The sequence below is a fragment of the Branchiostoma lanceolatum genome, chromosome 7, assembly GCF_035083965.1.
Source record: "Branchiostoma lanceolatum isolate klBraLanc5 chromosome 7, klBraLanc5.hap2, whole genome shotgun sequence".
Classification (NCBI taxonomy): domain Eukaryota; kingdom Metazoa; phylum Chordata; class Leptocardii; order Amphioxiformes; family Branchiostomatidae; genus Branchiostoma; species Branchiostoma lanceolatum.
The window spans coordinates 9764897-9779917 of NC_089728.1; the positions used below are offsets into that span (position 1 = coordinate 9764897).

General features: G+C 43.1%; 1 protein-coding gene across 1 annotated transcript in view; it reads left to right on the forward strand.

Moving 5' to 3' along the window:
- The window catches only part of LOC136439119 (cysteine-rich venom protein-like), a 43693-nt gene that overhangs the window by 2105 nt on the left and 26567 nt on the right, over positions 1-15021 (forward strand). The window contains exon 2 of the mRNA XM_066434316.1: positions 13835-14074. Coding sequence (XP_066290413.1) covers positions 13835-14074 — 240 coding nt within the window. The remainder of the gene's footprint in view (positions 1-13834; positions 14075-15021) is intronic.

Here is a 15021-nt window from a genome sequence, read left to right on the forward strand (position 1 = left end):
CTGTAGGCAGCTGGTGCGTACTTGTCCCACCTTCCCGCGCGCTGGATAAATAATAGGATAAAAGACCCGTGAGCGGGAAGAAAAGAGGTGTGGGCCTCGAGCATCCATCTGTCTATGAAGGACTCGGACAAACATTGGCGGGAAATCAATACTTAGGACGACTGAAAACCAAGGACTCGGGAAGGGCAAGCAAGGGAATACTCCTGCGATACACAGAATCATATTCGTCCAGGATAGATGAGATAAAATATAGCAAGGAAATCAATAAAAGAAATTCTACGGTATGTCAAAGTACACATTAAGGTGTAGGTTACGACAAATGGCAATTTCTAAACCATTTGCTTTAAATCCATCTAAAAGCAGTATAAGACAACATCTTGTATTGATTTTCGTTTTCTATATTGTTGACTGAATTGACCTGGACAGAAAAGAATGGAGGAAAACGATTTTGCTGTATGTGTGCCAACTACCAATACGGTTAGTGTAGTTACGGGCAGGCAGCCCCATGTCCGGTCCACGACTGCAACCCTGTCCGCTAAGAAAAATTAATGACTGGGTACTCTTGCTGTAGACTTGAAACTGCATTGCAAATGGTTGCTGTACCGGGAGTACACGACGTATAGCATGTTTCTGGCGTCTGCAGCCGCGGTGAACGCGCGAGGATTCCCATTTGTTCCCGACCGTACAGAGCAAGTTTGAATAGATCTGTACCAGATATCAGTACAGTGTCGACGTGACAGATGGCTGTTCACGGGATAACTCCTGAGCGGCTTCCAAATTATGCACGCTTTTGGATTCCTCCGGCGAAGCTCATTTGTGAGCAACCACATACTTAGTCTTTAAAAAAAAGAGACTCGGTAATTGGTATTTCTATCTGGAACACTTCCAGAACTTGCGGTAACAGAGACCAACTGAACTAACAGAAAGTTTCTTTTGGACGCCAGTCTCGTTCGTGGGGTTCTTCAGTGAGTCTATCACGATATGCCAAAGGGCAATTGAGATAAGGTAGCATTGAGCCACAAGTTTTTAGTGACTGTTAGAAAGCGCTGGCAAAAGAGCACCATAGACTTTGTATACGATTTTCAGACAGAGAGATTTCCCGCTGGATTTGAGTCAAACCTTTAACGGCCCAGAGTATTCTGTAGGACCTATTACGTAACGCGGTAACGGCCATTATGATAACATATGACCAGAAAGGCTTTGCTATAGTGTGGGGCCTAAAAGAAACGACCAGGAAAAGACTTGAAGTATCTTCAACCATTCCAGAATCTACTGAAAGTCTTGCAGGAACTTCTGATCTGTGTCAGTAGGGAAACGTGTTTCTGAGACATGCTCTGCGCAGGCTCAAGGTGATGGCCCAAAGAACGAAAGTCATCTCCAAGGTTATCTCTGCTCAGCAGTGATCGCCTTGCCCTGGGAGATAGAGAACCATCGGTGAAACGCCGTTATCGTGTCTCTATGATTGAGGTGCAGTCGTGGTATCTCCCAGGAGCGTGCTAAACAGCTGGGATGTCTGAGTTTCTAGCGGCGAAGTCATGAGATGGAGCCTGGTGGAGCGCAAGGTAGTATTTGCAGCCGTAATCATAGATGCGCGTTGCGAGATCTGGATATCTGAAATCTTGCTTGTGAAGTCTGGACCTGCATACCAAACGCTGCCGCGGGCTATAACCACGGCATCTAGCAGAAAGGACCACACCTTCCCTTCTTGTGACTTATTTCTTCAATCATAATCACCCCACACCATGAGCACGGCAGAACGGAGGTATAGCGCAACCTTCCGTGTAGAACGTGATCTTCCGCGACCTCTCGTTCCGTTCGCACGGCAATGGAGCCGATTTCGTTTCCTTTCTTAATCTGCCGTGCATTTCCGACAATAGACAAATCCGTCATTACGCTATTCACCCAGATGGGCGTGGGAAAGGCTCGAGATCATAACTTGTTATGGCTAAAACTCGTATGGCAAAATAGTATCAAACATATATGTGACGAGGTACACGTATAAGGTATTGGAACTCCCGAACTTTTATGACCACTCAAATGTTTATAGGAGAGACCGTAGAGCGGAGGGGCAAAAGTGGCTAGGTTGGTGATATGATAGATCACAAGATGGACCAAATTCATTATTTCTGGTGGTGGGAGCGGCTCAGGATCATTTCCTGTTCGTGGCCTGAGGTCAACCTAGTTTTCTCGTGATTGGACTCTGACACTATACGTCCGCCAGCCAGTGACCCAGTCACGCTCTTAAGAATTAATCAAGTTTATTGCAAAGGATTTGTGGAACGTACGAACTAAAACTGGCTAAACAGCAAGTGATAATGTCGGAAGAACGTATCTATATATCCACGTAAACGCAATGAGATGCGTCGATATAGGTGGGAAACTTACTGAATGGCCACAGAAAAGACAGACCAAGAACTTAATATCTTAACGAAGAGAAACGAAGTTAATACTGGCACAGGCACTCACGAAAAATCAGCCATGTGGCCAATCATACGGCAGCAGGCGATAATTTCATTTAGAACTATGCGAGAGGCATTAAATCGACCATAAATCATCGACTCATTAAGATCGCAGCCTCGCCGTAGAGCTACACAAACACCATCGGTCATGTCAACTAGCGGAAGAGGTGAGATGGCGATTTTTCTTCCTGTCCGTGTGTTGAACCCTACAAGCCAATGTAGATATTGCCAGAGATACATCAGACCGATTTTAGATTGAGTAGATGTGAACAGGACGCGATAAAAACAGAACCTGAATAAAAGCACTTACTTACTTACTTACTAACTAGCTACAAGTTGCGATGCAGGTGTGTGCTTCAAGAAAGAGAGTATCACTTTTCCTTAGTTGTCATAAGGTGTACTAGAATCAAGACCTCCCTTCAAGGGCGATAGTTGAATATATGTATACGTATTAGGCAGTGAAAAAGCTCTTGCGGCTTGTGTCTTGCCAACCAAATCATCAATCTTAGGCCATGCTGATTTGATTGTATGGATGACATCCGCGCGCGAATCAATTTTCGTCCGTCCCCCCCCCCCCCCAAAAGAAGTTTTCGGCCATACTGTAAATCATACATAGCAGTTGCAAAATGAGCAAATATATGCTGTAAATTGCAAAAAAATATTTCGGAAGACGGATACTAATGTCGTAAAATGCCAAAGTCAATTCCAAAGCCAAAGAAGAAGATGTGAAAGAGCAAAAATGAAGAATCTATCATCCGGTATGCCATATCATACTCTGTAAGTTTTGTTTATTCTTCATGACCACGTTTTCAAAATGAGGGCAACTTTCTTTTGAGCCAAACCTGTCTTATTCGCACGCTCGCATCAATTTTGGAGTTCCCAGAGGATGTCATCTACACGTATGTAATCAAATCAAAATGGCCTTATGTCGAGAATGTGGAGCCAATGTGAAGGACGCTGAAGCTGGACGCAATTTTCTCAAATATGAACCATGTGATCGGGTCTGCTAGTGCATCGGAGTTCTAATGAAATAATAATTCGCTTCATCAGCTCATGGGAACGACCCCCAACCCCCACCCTCTGTCTCCAAGGAACCGTTAACATCGGGTGATGAAATGCCCATTCATCTTCAGGAGATGAAAACATTGTCGTATGAATAATTATGCAATTTGAGTAGCCGAATACTAGTGTACATTTATATTACATCACCCCGAAATTAATATTATTCTCTTGACTTCGGCAACTTCGGCATGTATCTTTCCAGATATGTTCAATTCAATCTTATCACACGCTTACCATTCGCACTGATTTCTTAACTATCAATCTGAAGACTGCAGTTCCACAATCTTGTCACAAAAATGAGATCAAACCTGAATTGAAACAGATGATCCTGTCATGTCACGCGATGCAGCAATGCTGCATCTCTTACCAACCATTGTCTCTAACTATAGCGTAATCATCTTCTGAGATCTTCCTTAATTATCACACACCCACCACACTAGAGAAAGCAATTATAATCCAATTTTCCGGCTGTTGTCTATGATCCTATATAACGACTGTTTGATGCCCTTACGTCATCAACAACTCACACATGATCCTTGAATTACAGTCACGTCCTCGCCTGGCATCTGTCAATAGGTCCTATCAACGAATAAAGAGAAGCGACAACAAAAGATGAGACACTGAGATGAGATAAGGATTGCAATATGGTCTACTGAATAAGCGTGTGTAGGCAATTTGATCAAAGTCGTTATCACACCGAGAAAAGGGCTTGTCTAAGATGTCTGTGAAAATGTGCTCAACTGCAGATTGTACATGAAAGGGCATGCTGCTCTACCAAGTTGAATGTGCAACACATCCATATCATCCCCCCTATCATTATCACTGTAAAAGTTCGATAACGTCCCGGACAAATAGTCTCCCCTCCGTCTGACCTACTATGACATCACGTAATTTAGCTTTCACAGTCACCATAGCAACTGATAGACGCTATCAAGTCAACAGTCTCTCGGATGGCGATCAATACGGCCCCCTTTGTGCGACCTGTAGTTATGTGGAGTGCGGAGTCTTGTCAAGGGAAGCTTATTTGGTCAGTTGTGATCGATGTCTCGTTCAGTCTGCCCACTCCAGTCGTTCCCAGTGACCAATGTTCTTCTTGATGTGACGTAAGTCTCCACCAAAAATAACTACGACTGAATCAAGCTAGCACTTCCAGGAACTACTCCACGTCATAACTCATAACGATCCCGTTTATACCACCTTATGTTTACAAACCACCCAGACAACCGACCAACCAGCCAGCCAACAGACTGCCTGATTATCCAACTAATGCTAGGGTCATTTCCAAGCCGGAGCCCGGCCGGGCTGTTTGCGACAACGAAAAAAAAGAAGAGTGCATATCAAGAAAATACACAATTTATGGTCCGGAGTCATTTTTCACGTCACGTTTTGTGTCTTTCTGTTGTCTTTTATATAATATTTTTAGTTCCCGCAAGCTGCCCGACCGGGCCCCGTTTTGGGAATGCTAGGCATAACCAACCAGCCGCATCAAAGACATTACTGGTACCTTCTCTATTCGGAGGGGGTAATAAAGACTGTTCATGGAAACTTTAAATTTATACGTTACTCAACTAAGAAATTGAACGTAAACTGTGACAAAATTGCGATCGGCCCTTGACAGCTTGTGGATATGTCGCGGTAATTTCCGCCAATGTTGCACTTCGTCAACACAGTTCCAATAAACGCTGTAAAGCACAACAGGCTTAGATCTCTTATCGGAGACACGCCGATGGTATTACCGACGATATTGTCTGGCGACAGTTCAATACAAGAACCCGCTGTGGGATACTATATGTTGTTATCAAATATGCGGCGAACAAATATTTCATACTCCTCGAGCCCTGTAGTCTAATCCCTTTGCTGATAAGAGCGTATGTTCGTCCTTTTCTGGAGTACGCTTTATCAGCAATGGTTTGTAATTACGTGAACGCACACATCGATCAAGATAGACATGGAGTAAAATCAAAAACAGAAAAATTTAGAAATGTGCTAAACATGAATGTTCTTAATAAGCTAGCTGCCACATTCAGCAAGTTGACGTCAAACATTCCGGATGCCGTCTATTTCCCTGGTTATTTGTCTTGCCAGTGTGTAGTGGTTTTATTTGGCAAAGTATGGGAATTGTACTCTCTTATGTATATGATTCACTTTGATCTAATTTCGTTCCAAAATATAGCAATTGTAGCCTACAGTTTTATTAATGTTTTTTTCCTTCTGTCAAAAATTACGAGTCTTCTGATGAGTACCATCTGCTGATATATTGCCCAGATTAGAGAGCGTTAATGTACCAGAGAATCGCACCCCTAAGAATACATTTATTTACTATCGGATATACGGATTGCGCCACGGAGAAAAACGCTCACCCTTACACAAATATGCTGTCACAAAGCGTTCGTGGAAAATCCATCTTCTAGGACCTCTCTGTCATTTTTTTTAGAATATGCCCCTAATCCCCAAATCCAGAACTATAATGATGAACATGACCATGACATTTCCTATCCTCGCCTGATTTGCTGATAATAACAGCAATTTCCTTTTCTCAGAATCTCTGGTTGTAATATTCATTTTACAGTCTGTCCGATAAAGTGTTCCATTTCGACTTCCTTTATTACCAGAAAATAGCAATATCCTCTTTCTACACCGAGACGTATTTGGTGCATGTAGTACAGAGTAAGCCTGTTGAATCCTATCATCGTCTGTAAGTATTGTGTCGGAAATCGTGCGTCTCTCGCACACGACCTGTGCTGATGAGATTGGAACATTTTACGTGCTTTAAAGTTACTTAATGCTCTCCAGACTTACGACGTTCAACGTCGTTAAGTAGCTCTCATTTCCTGTAGACAGATTAAAAGGTTCCATTTAGAACGTAAAACCGTGTTAACTGCTAATAAGGTAAACCGGATTTAGCTGGAAACGATGACCCTCGAACGTTACGGCTGTGATGTTGGCTACTGCTTAGTTTCAAGTACCGATATTTTATTGTAGTGAAGCTAAGAACGAACATTAGAGGCAAATGCACCTTTGCCATACAGATTAACGGTTGGAAAATACTTTTGTAGTTATCACTCAATCACCAACCCACCAACCAACAAATCAACCCACTGACAAGTACATGAACCATTACGGACCAAATCACTCATCATATAGATAATCTCGGCTCTGAAAATGCAGGTCTGTTCCAGTGTATTTTGCAGAAGAATCGATAATTCTTGGTGGAAGCTGATAAAAAAAGCAGCAGCGCTAGCACGTTTGGAAAGATAACGACAATGGATTGGTCTTGGACTTCATGGAACAGTACAAATGAGAATGTATTGACCAACATTTTCCTTTATGGCGTGAGAAAGTCGATGTTATCTGCTGTGTACAGATTTATTCTTCTTTATCTCGTCATTTTCTTATCGGGAACTACTTTGGTAGGATATTGCTGTTATCGTTGGCGTTTTCGCTGAGGCGTAAGGTTTTTTTTTTACATGAAACTGCCAGAAAGTCGGTGTGGCTGTGAGCTCGAAGATTCCACATAGACTGTTAAATGTTCGTGGCAACTCTTGGCCACGTTCACCTGAAATCACCCCTTCCCAGCTGTATTGAAAAGTAATGACCACATTTTACGGGCAAGCGCCACATAACACGACGTCTGGCCGCAGACTTTGATCTTGTAACCGCACATTCCCATTTAGTTTCCAGTGAAAGGCTATCATTGACAACATGGTCGTCTGTGGTTAAGTACCACCTGTAAAGGCTGATCCCGTGACGAGGGGGGAAGAACTGTGGAACAGTAACCTTAGATGATTGCTGCGGCAGGGCGTAATGTGTAATGTTCAACTGCTGCTATAAGTGCTGGCGCAGGATGTTCTTTGGAAACATCAGGGGGAAAAGGATGGTGATGATTATATTTGATTAATAGAAACACAGTTTCGCATGCGTACTCGTACTCGAACGCGTACTCGAGCACACGGAAATGTGGAAAATTCTTGCCAACAAGCGTGTGTCACTACTGTGAATAAATTATGCAATCTCATACAGACAAGGTCAAATCATCGCGAAAGTTAGAAAAAAAATGATAGCCATGATTCTGCAGTTCAGTCAATCCACATGTATTGACAATACAGCCATCTTCTCCCCATAACCCGGATATGCTCTATCGACCGACCCTCCTATTTTGGAGCTCATCTATTGACCTAATGGCGAAACTATTGATGTTCATGGGTTTGCCAACTGCTGATGGCTCATCGTCCATTGACTCTCACCGCTCACATCTCGTTCTGGTGCCACCCTTGGGCTGGGGCCAGGTTTTAAGGTGATGGCTATCTAATTCTCATACTGGTGGAAAGTCATCAGAATATCCATCTCCATCTAAGGCACACTTAGCCATGTCCATTTACTCCGGAGGCAGAGGCTTTGAAGTTTCAGGCAAAATGAAGAAGGTGTTAAAATGCCATCTTTGATGTCGACTAATGACAACTCTATGGCACGGGGATCGTGTTTGTAAAATGAGATAGCGGTAAGAACGGGGTAGATAGCAGCAATTCATTTTGGCGAACTCCTAAGGTATTGTTGAAGGGTGGCTGAGGAATTTTGGGATTTTTTTGAAAAAACCCTTTCTTAAGCTTTATAAACCTTCCTCATCGTTAATTTTTTTCAGGTAGTACCTTATAGCAAGGTGATGATTTATGCAAATTAGTATGATGTTATGATTACGTCATCAAGATTTATAAGGCGTGAACGCGAATATTTTGAAATATCGATTTTTGGCGATTTTTGTTTGTTTGATAACCAAAAAAATTCACCAAAAATCGATATTTCAAAATATTCGCGTTGACACGCGTCATTCTTTAAGTATTACTATCATGTACATTCCTGCAAAGTTATATTGATGAACATCGAAGCACAAGCCAAGGAGAGCGTTTTTTTCTAAAAAAGGGGCGTGGCCTTATAAATCTTGATGACGTAATTATGACATCATAATAATTTGCATGCATTATCACCTTGCTATAAGGTACTACCTGAAAAAAATTAAGGTTGAGGAAGGTTTATAATGCTTAAGAAAGGGTTTTTTCAAAAACATCCCAAAATTCCTCAGCCACCCTTCAACAATACCTTAAGTTGATATCCCGTTCTTTGTAAGACTATTCCAAAAAAATCGTAATCCTTCCTATTAACAGTTTCCGCAGGTCTCGAGGTCTTTCATCACTAGAAGTGAAACAATTGATATCTGCAATGGGGTGCGAATTAACCCCAAATGTTTACATCTGCAAAGTTTGTCGGGCTTTGAGTAAAACTACTAACTAAAAAAACGACCGTGTTTGAGAGTACTTGTACACTGCTGCCCTCATCATCATGACAGATGTTTAGACACTCACGGTGGAAGGGCCATCGGGTACTTCTCTCTTCGTGTCGAAGCTCTTTGCACTGGATGAACCAGGCGGTGTCTTTGTGGGTCGTATATCTGACTGAAGTCTGTTTTGACATAAGGGTAATGAACAAGCTCTTCTGTAGGAATGTTTACGATCAGGCGACTTCCAACTGCCCGGATTGCCGCTGTTGTAAACCTCTTCAGCCACTTTCTCACGCTACCACAGATATCAGTGCCCGTTAAACAACGGAACTCTCTTAGAGTATTTTGGATACGTCGGCACCACAGAAGCGTTTCCGTCTACTTGCATTGAAGTGCACAGCTTCAAAGCGCGCAGATAAAGAACATCGTACCAGCATGGAAACTTGGAAAGATCGATGCGTCCTCACTAATGGCTTCATCGGGAGTTAGATCAAATCTTGTTTAAAAGCTTCAGGGGGATTGGACAAGACCTCCCGGAGACAATAGATTTTCGCTACATGAGACGCGATGAAGGTAATTCTCGTCTGGCGCGGGACAGAGTGGACCCCTGTCAGAGGTTTTTAGATGAGGCGGCCTTCTGTTTTCAACAGTTAGCCAAATACGCTTAGTACAACAGGCATTTTCCTATCATAAGTATAAGTGGATTTGTAGAGATAATATGAATCCGTTGACATTCCTTGAGGGGCATATAATCAAGAAAGAGGCTTAACAGGTCCCATATGTTACGCATTTGTAAGTATCACACTATATTATTAGTACAATGCATTCTGCTGCTGTAGTGGTCTGGACACTATGCAGCTGCATTCAGTCTTTCTCCAATTCTTTCCACTGCTTCCTGTTCGCTATAGAGCATAGTGGAGGTTTCTAAAGCACGATTTTCTCGCACAGTCGACAACGTGGTTCTGCAAGTACCCGACGATGTTTTTGATGGATCCTTAGTCCACCCTACAGTTAACAATGTGCCATCTCAAGCCCCATTCTCACTGGACCCGCGGCACGCTGGCAGCGTCGCTGTGTCCTAAACTGGATTTGTGTTACCCTTGACTTTATAATGGGAATATCATTCAAAACGTACAAGTATGACCAAAAAGACAACAAAACACACAAAGCTTAAAAAGAGTCGTTTTTTGTCGTTGAGTGCCGCGGGTCCAGTGAGAGGGGGGGGGGGGGGGGGGCTTAAGTATGCGTCTACTGCAAAATGTAGATCCCTCTACATTCCCACAGGGCGCGTTCCCAGTGTCTACAGTCATGTCGGTCAGTTTCGTAAGTGGCGCCCGTCGTGACATGGGGAATCCAGGGCTCACGGGTCAACCTGTGCTGATGGAAGTAGAAACCCCTTCTTTTGATCTGAGGTATATCTCTGCAGCACGACTATATGTATCGATATCAGAGGCGAAGTGGAGTTTTCTTCATCTGACTGATTTTTGGGTCCGGGCCAAGAGAATCTGTTGCTGTCAGCGCTATCAGAATAAATGTGAGGAGATGGTAAAATGTTAAGCCCCCCTCTCACTGGACCCGCGGCACGCTGGCGGCGTCGCTGCGGCCGGTCGAATTGAGAAAGCGCTCAATGAATTTCATCGACATAAAACGAATCTTTTTAAGCTTTGTGTGTTTTGTTGTCTTTTTGGTCATACTTGTACTTTTTGAAATATATTCCCATTATAAAGTCAAGGGTAACACAAATCCAGTTTAGGACGCAGCGACGCCACCACCGTGCCGCGGGTCTGGTGAGAGGGGTGCTTTATCTATCTTCTTTGGCGCGACATAGAAACGCACTGGAACTGAATAAACTTAAATGAATTGATGTATGGACAGTCAAATTTACCTCCTTCTACTTAGTATACCCCTCTCGAGGTGAAAAATTGCATGTCTTTATCAGGTTTATTCCGTACGCGTCTTACCAGATCCTGTTAGATTCCCTGTCTGCGCAGCAAGGCGTTATGCATGGTCCGGATGTTCAGCCAATACCTACCATACCGTCAGTCTAACGGCTACTTTCGATTAGAGCCCACGAGCGCGAATTAGTCGCACAGCTCGGCAAATTCGTTACATAATGGAGCATGCATCACCGTCAGTCGGCAGTTCCGAGCCAAGGTTGTGTCAAAGGCGCTCCAACTCACGCCCACCATTAAAGGTGTTTAAATGGACTTAAATGTCTGTTTGCTATTGAATAATGGACGGATGGGAACTGCCCTGCATGCAAATCCTACGGTACCAGCAGACTGGCACACTTCCATCGGAGTGCGGAGAATGTATTTGTGCTTTTCTTTCACGCTGCCATAGAAGTATGCGAGCCACCAAGAGGCTTGTATGCTGTGAAACACGCTTCTTGAGAATAGTAAAAAGAACGACCGTGTAGCAAAGGCTCTTTTTCCACACCGTGGGCAAGATCGGTTCCCTCATTGAAATGCGAAAAACGCGTATACATGTGCCATGTAACACTTTTTCAAGATGGTTGTTTTATCTTTTAATTATTTCAATTACTACAACATTAAGTTTCTTTTTGATCAAAATTCATCAGGGCACGACATCGACATGTAACTACCCCCCTCAATGATCAGCTACACTACGGGACGTTTCAAAAGGTGTCCTATGAATCATTATGACGGTGTAGTCAGTGGAGGCAGTGAGCAGAGACAAGAAGACTCGTAAAATTTTTAACTTAGTTTCTTCTAAATAAAAGAAAAGCTCACTAAGTCGACTCGTCCTGTCAAGTATAGCAAGTTTAAAGTTTGTTTCATACACATATTCCCAATTCCTTATCGGGAACAGAGGTAGAGTAAACCAAGTTGCAGACGTAACTGCCATGGACGTATTTTGTTTTGTTACCATTGCTCGCATAAACGCCTGAAGTCGTAAAACTGAAAAGAGCAGGCGATTCGCATCAGTTCGCGACCGTTCGATTCAATGACTCCGCAGTATTGGGGTCGAGATTAAATCATTCGGAATCGTCCAAAGAACCACTGAACTTAACAGTCAGAGTGCTGCTGGTAATTGGATCATAAAACGAAACACCAACCTTAAAGTTAAGTACTGATAGCGTGGAGAAAGGATCATAAATGGGCACGGATGCAAGTAAGCCTTTATGCTATGGTGCACGTCAAAAGCCGCAGCAAAAATAGCTTGCGCTTTGCTTTAGTGAAGGCAATCTTGTAGGACTGTGCAAAGCGTTTTACGGACATTGTGTTACAAAGCGCTTATAACAGTCTTATATTGAGTGAAAAGATACACAGCCATACGCACTAACGTCTCAACAACGCTCGCTATCTTTGTTGTGTATCAGTCGAGTCAGGGTTAAAGCCACTGAAAAGTCTAACATCTTGTCATTCAAGCGATCGCTTGTGAGAGCCACGTTTGTGAGATTTGACACCCAGTTCAATATCGACGTCCCCTGCTCTTGGTCCACATCTTGTGGGTGTGCCTCATGCACTGCTTTAAGGCTACATTAGTATTATAATTAGCTTTTTACTCTGTATATAATGATATTTGATAATTTTGTATATAATCTATTCTGTGTATAATTGTAACCGAATTGTATATTCATGTTTACTGACTTTTGATGTCTAAAGTTTATTGTTAGATTTGGTTTCGTATTGTTTTCTATTATCATTTCAGGTTTGGGAGGACAACTTGTAAAGGTGTTGATACACCTGTTTTGTCCTCCCTTCCACTTGTTTTTCCATGTGGTAAATTCAAATAAAGAAATAAAGAAATAAAGAAAGGCTGCTAACGTTACACGATGCAGTTTTCGCATCAGGATATCATCAGGGCATCGAATAGACCTTCGAAAAACGAGTGTATATCACCAAATTGATGACATGTTTTCTCTGTTATCAGATAATGGCTCACATAAGCTGCTGACACAAAGGTCATGGACGTGTTCTTGCGTGGGTTGAGCACTGATTATCTTATCTCGAAGCAGATGTAAGGACTGGGGTGCCATTCTTTATTGAAGAAATTGAAGAGTAGAAATATTTTCTTATCATCGGTCTCAGGCAAGAAGTTATCCATTTCTGTTATTTTATACAATAGCGGTTTTCCCGGGCAGCTCACGGTAAGAATAGACACACATAGACAACGTATCGGTTCAATGCGTATGAAAACAGAGCAAAAAGCTTTATTGATGTTCATGCGATTTTACAGGCGCTCCAGACATCGATTTTTCTATAGTCGTGGGATCAACATTATTGAAGGCCAGTTTCAACGCCAGAAATCGGGCTTTTGTTATGATAGCCGCTAACTCAGTTCGGAGCTATTTTGGTGTGGTTATCGAACGGCTCCATTGGGTGCAGCGCACATTTGTTCTCACTTATCAGATATCACTAATGATGGAAATACGTTAGATGTTGTTAACACGGTGAAATCTTCATAATGTATACGTGCTTTCCTCAATGTCGCGGTACGATCACGAGATAATTGGAGAATATCTGGCAATCTTACATTCTGTCCATACTGTACCTTTAGGATTCCTAGATTTATGCAGCCCATATGGGGCTCGCAGAAAACAAACGTAGAGTGTTAAAATGATAGATTTCCATCAAGGGTGGAAAGGATGAACGGTTGTACAGTGACATCTTAAGGTGGTCCGACCATTGTTCTTCAGATGTGTAAATTATCACGGCTCCGGTTAATCTCAAAACGTGAGGGAACTGAAAACGCCTACACGGTTTCTTTCTCTCACCAGTTTCAGTTCTTTAAAAATGCTTAGCAAATTTTGGTGGACGAATACTGATTCAGATCTCGTGGTATTACATATCTACGCCTGAGGCACATGTGAATATGGTTTTTGTCACTCCAGAGGTTATGACAAAGCAAAAGACAAAGCAACCAGATCGAAGCATATTGGAGGGTACCAGTCAATCCTTGCTTTTCTGCATGCGCTCCATCAAACAGGGATTCTCTCAATCTATTCATCTTAAGCAGGTTCTGTTTTACATCAGTGTGTTTGATACACCCATTTCTTTTCTGTGTCCATCCTCAGAAGTGGCATGACGAGCTGGCGGCCATGTCGCAGGCCTGGGCCGACAAGTGTGAGTTCGAGCACGGCCAGGTGGACGTGGAGTCGCCGCCGTACGGACAGATCGGACAGAACCTGTGGAAGGGCTCCCCCAGGATGTCGCGCAGCCCGCAGCCCATCCAGGACTGGTACGGTGAAGTGGTGGACTATCACTTCGACACTCTCACGTGTAACGAGGGGCGGGAGTGCGGTCACTACACACAGGTAAGAAGGCGCATCATATAGGTGACTGTGACTGTAACAGTACCATACATCACATGTAATGGTCTGCCTCATCGGAGATAACCAACTTCATACAGTGAAGGGGTCACAAACAAACAAACACTAATGAAAACTACCCTAGCATATCTTAACATAGTTAGTTAACGTCTAGCTAAGTCCTCGAAAAAGATCTTCCGTCTTTTAACACTGGAGGTTATGATGTTTCAATCCGGCGATCTAAACGATGCACAATTTTAAATGAAAAGGTTTGTTCGAATCTGCTAGAGTAAACTAGGTAGAGAAATATCATGCGTTTGCTGGCAAATTGTTGCTGGCTGTATTTTTCCACTTTTCACCCACATCCTCCCACTACACCCCTGGGCTATACCCATTTCCTTTGGGAAACCCAGACTTTCGTAGTATCACGGAAATGGGTTGTCATTTGTCCTGAAGCATGTGGCTCAGCTGCGGCATTTAAGATGACCCGTCAGGCATCTTAAAGCTTCGGGAAGTGTCCCAAGAATCTATGTAATCCTTTGTTGATCCTTGTCGAGATACTTCCTAAGCCTAAGCGCTGTTCCCTTTCCGCTGTATTCCTCAAAAGCACTTAAACAGTTGGCTGCCTGCACGCAAGGTCAGTTTCTTTGGGAAAAGTCAACAGAACGTTAACGGTGACTTTAAGTTGCCCCCTATTCTCTAGCGGTTCCAGCCGATCAAGATTATCCCTGTACGTGAAATGTTTACCACTTTGACCGAGCCTCTTGTCACATGGTATTCTCTCGATAAAACCGAAGGCAAACTGTGCAAGGTAGGTAGCTTAAATGATAAATTTGTAGCTTAGAGCAATGCGTCGTCCCTACATCACTTGCCTCCAGCCTCACGCTGAAGTCTACACATTCAACACAGTCGTCCTCTGTTAGGCGTGATCCAAATAGTCCCATTGGCAGCTC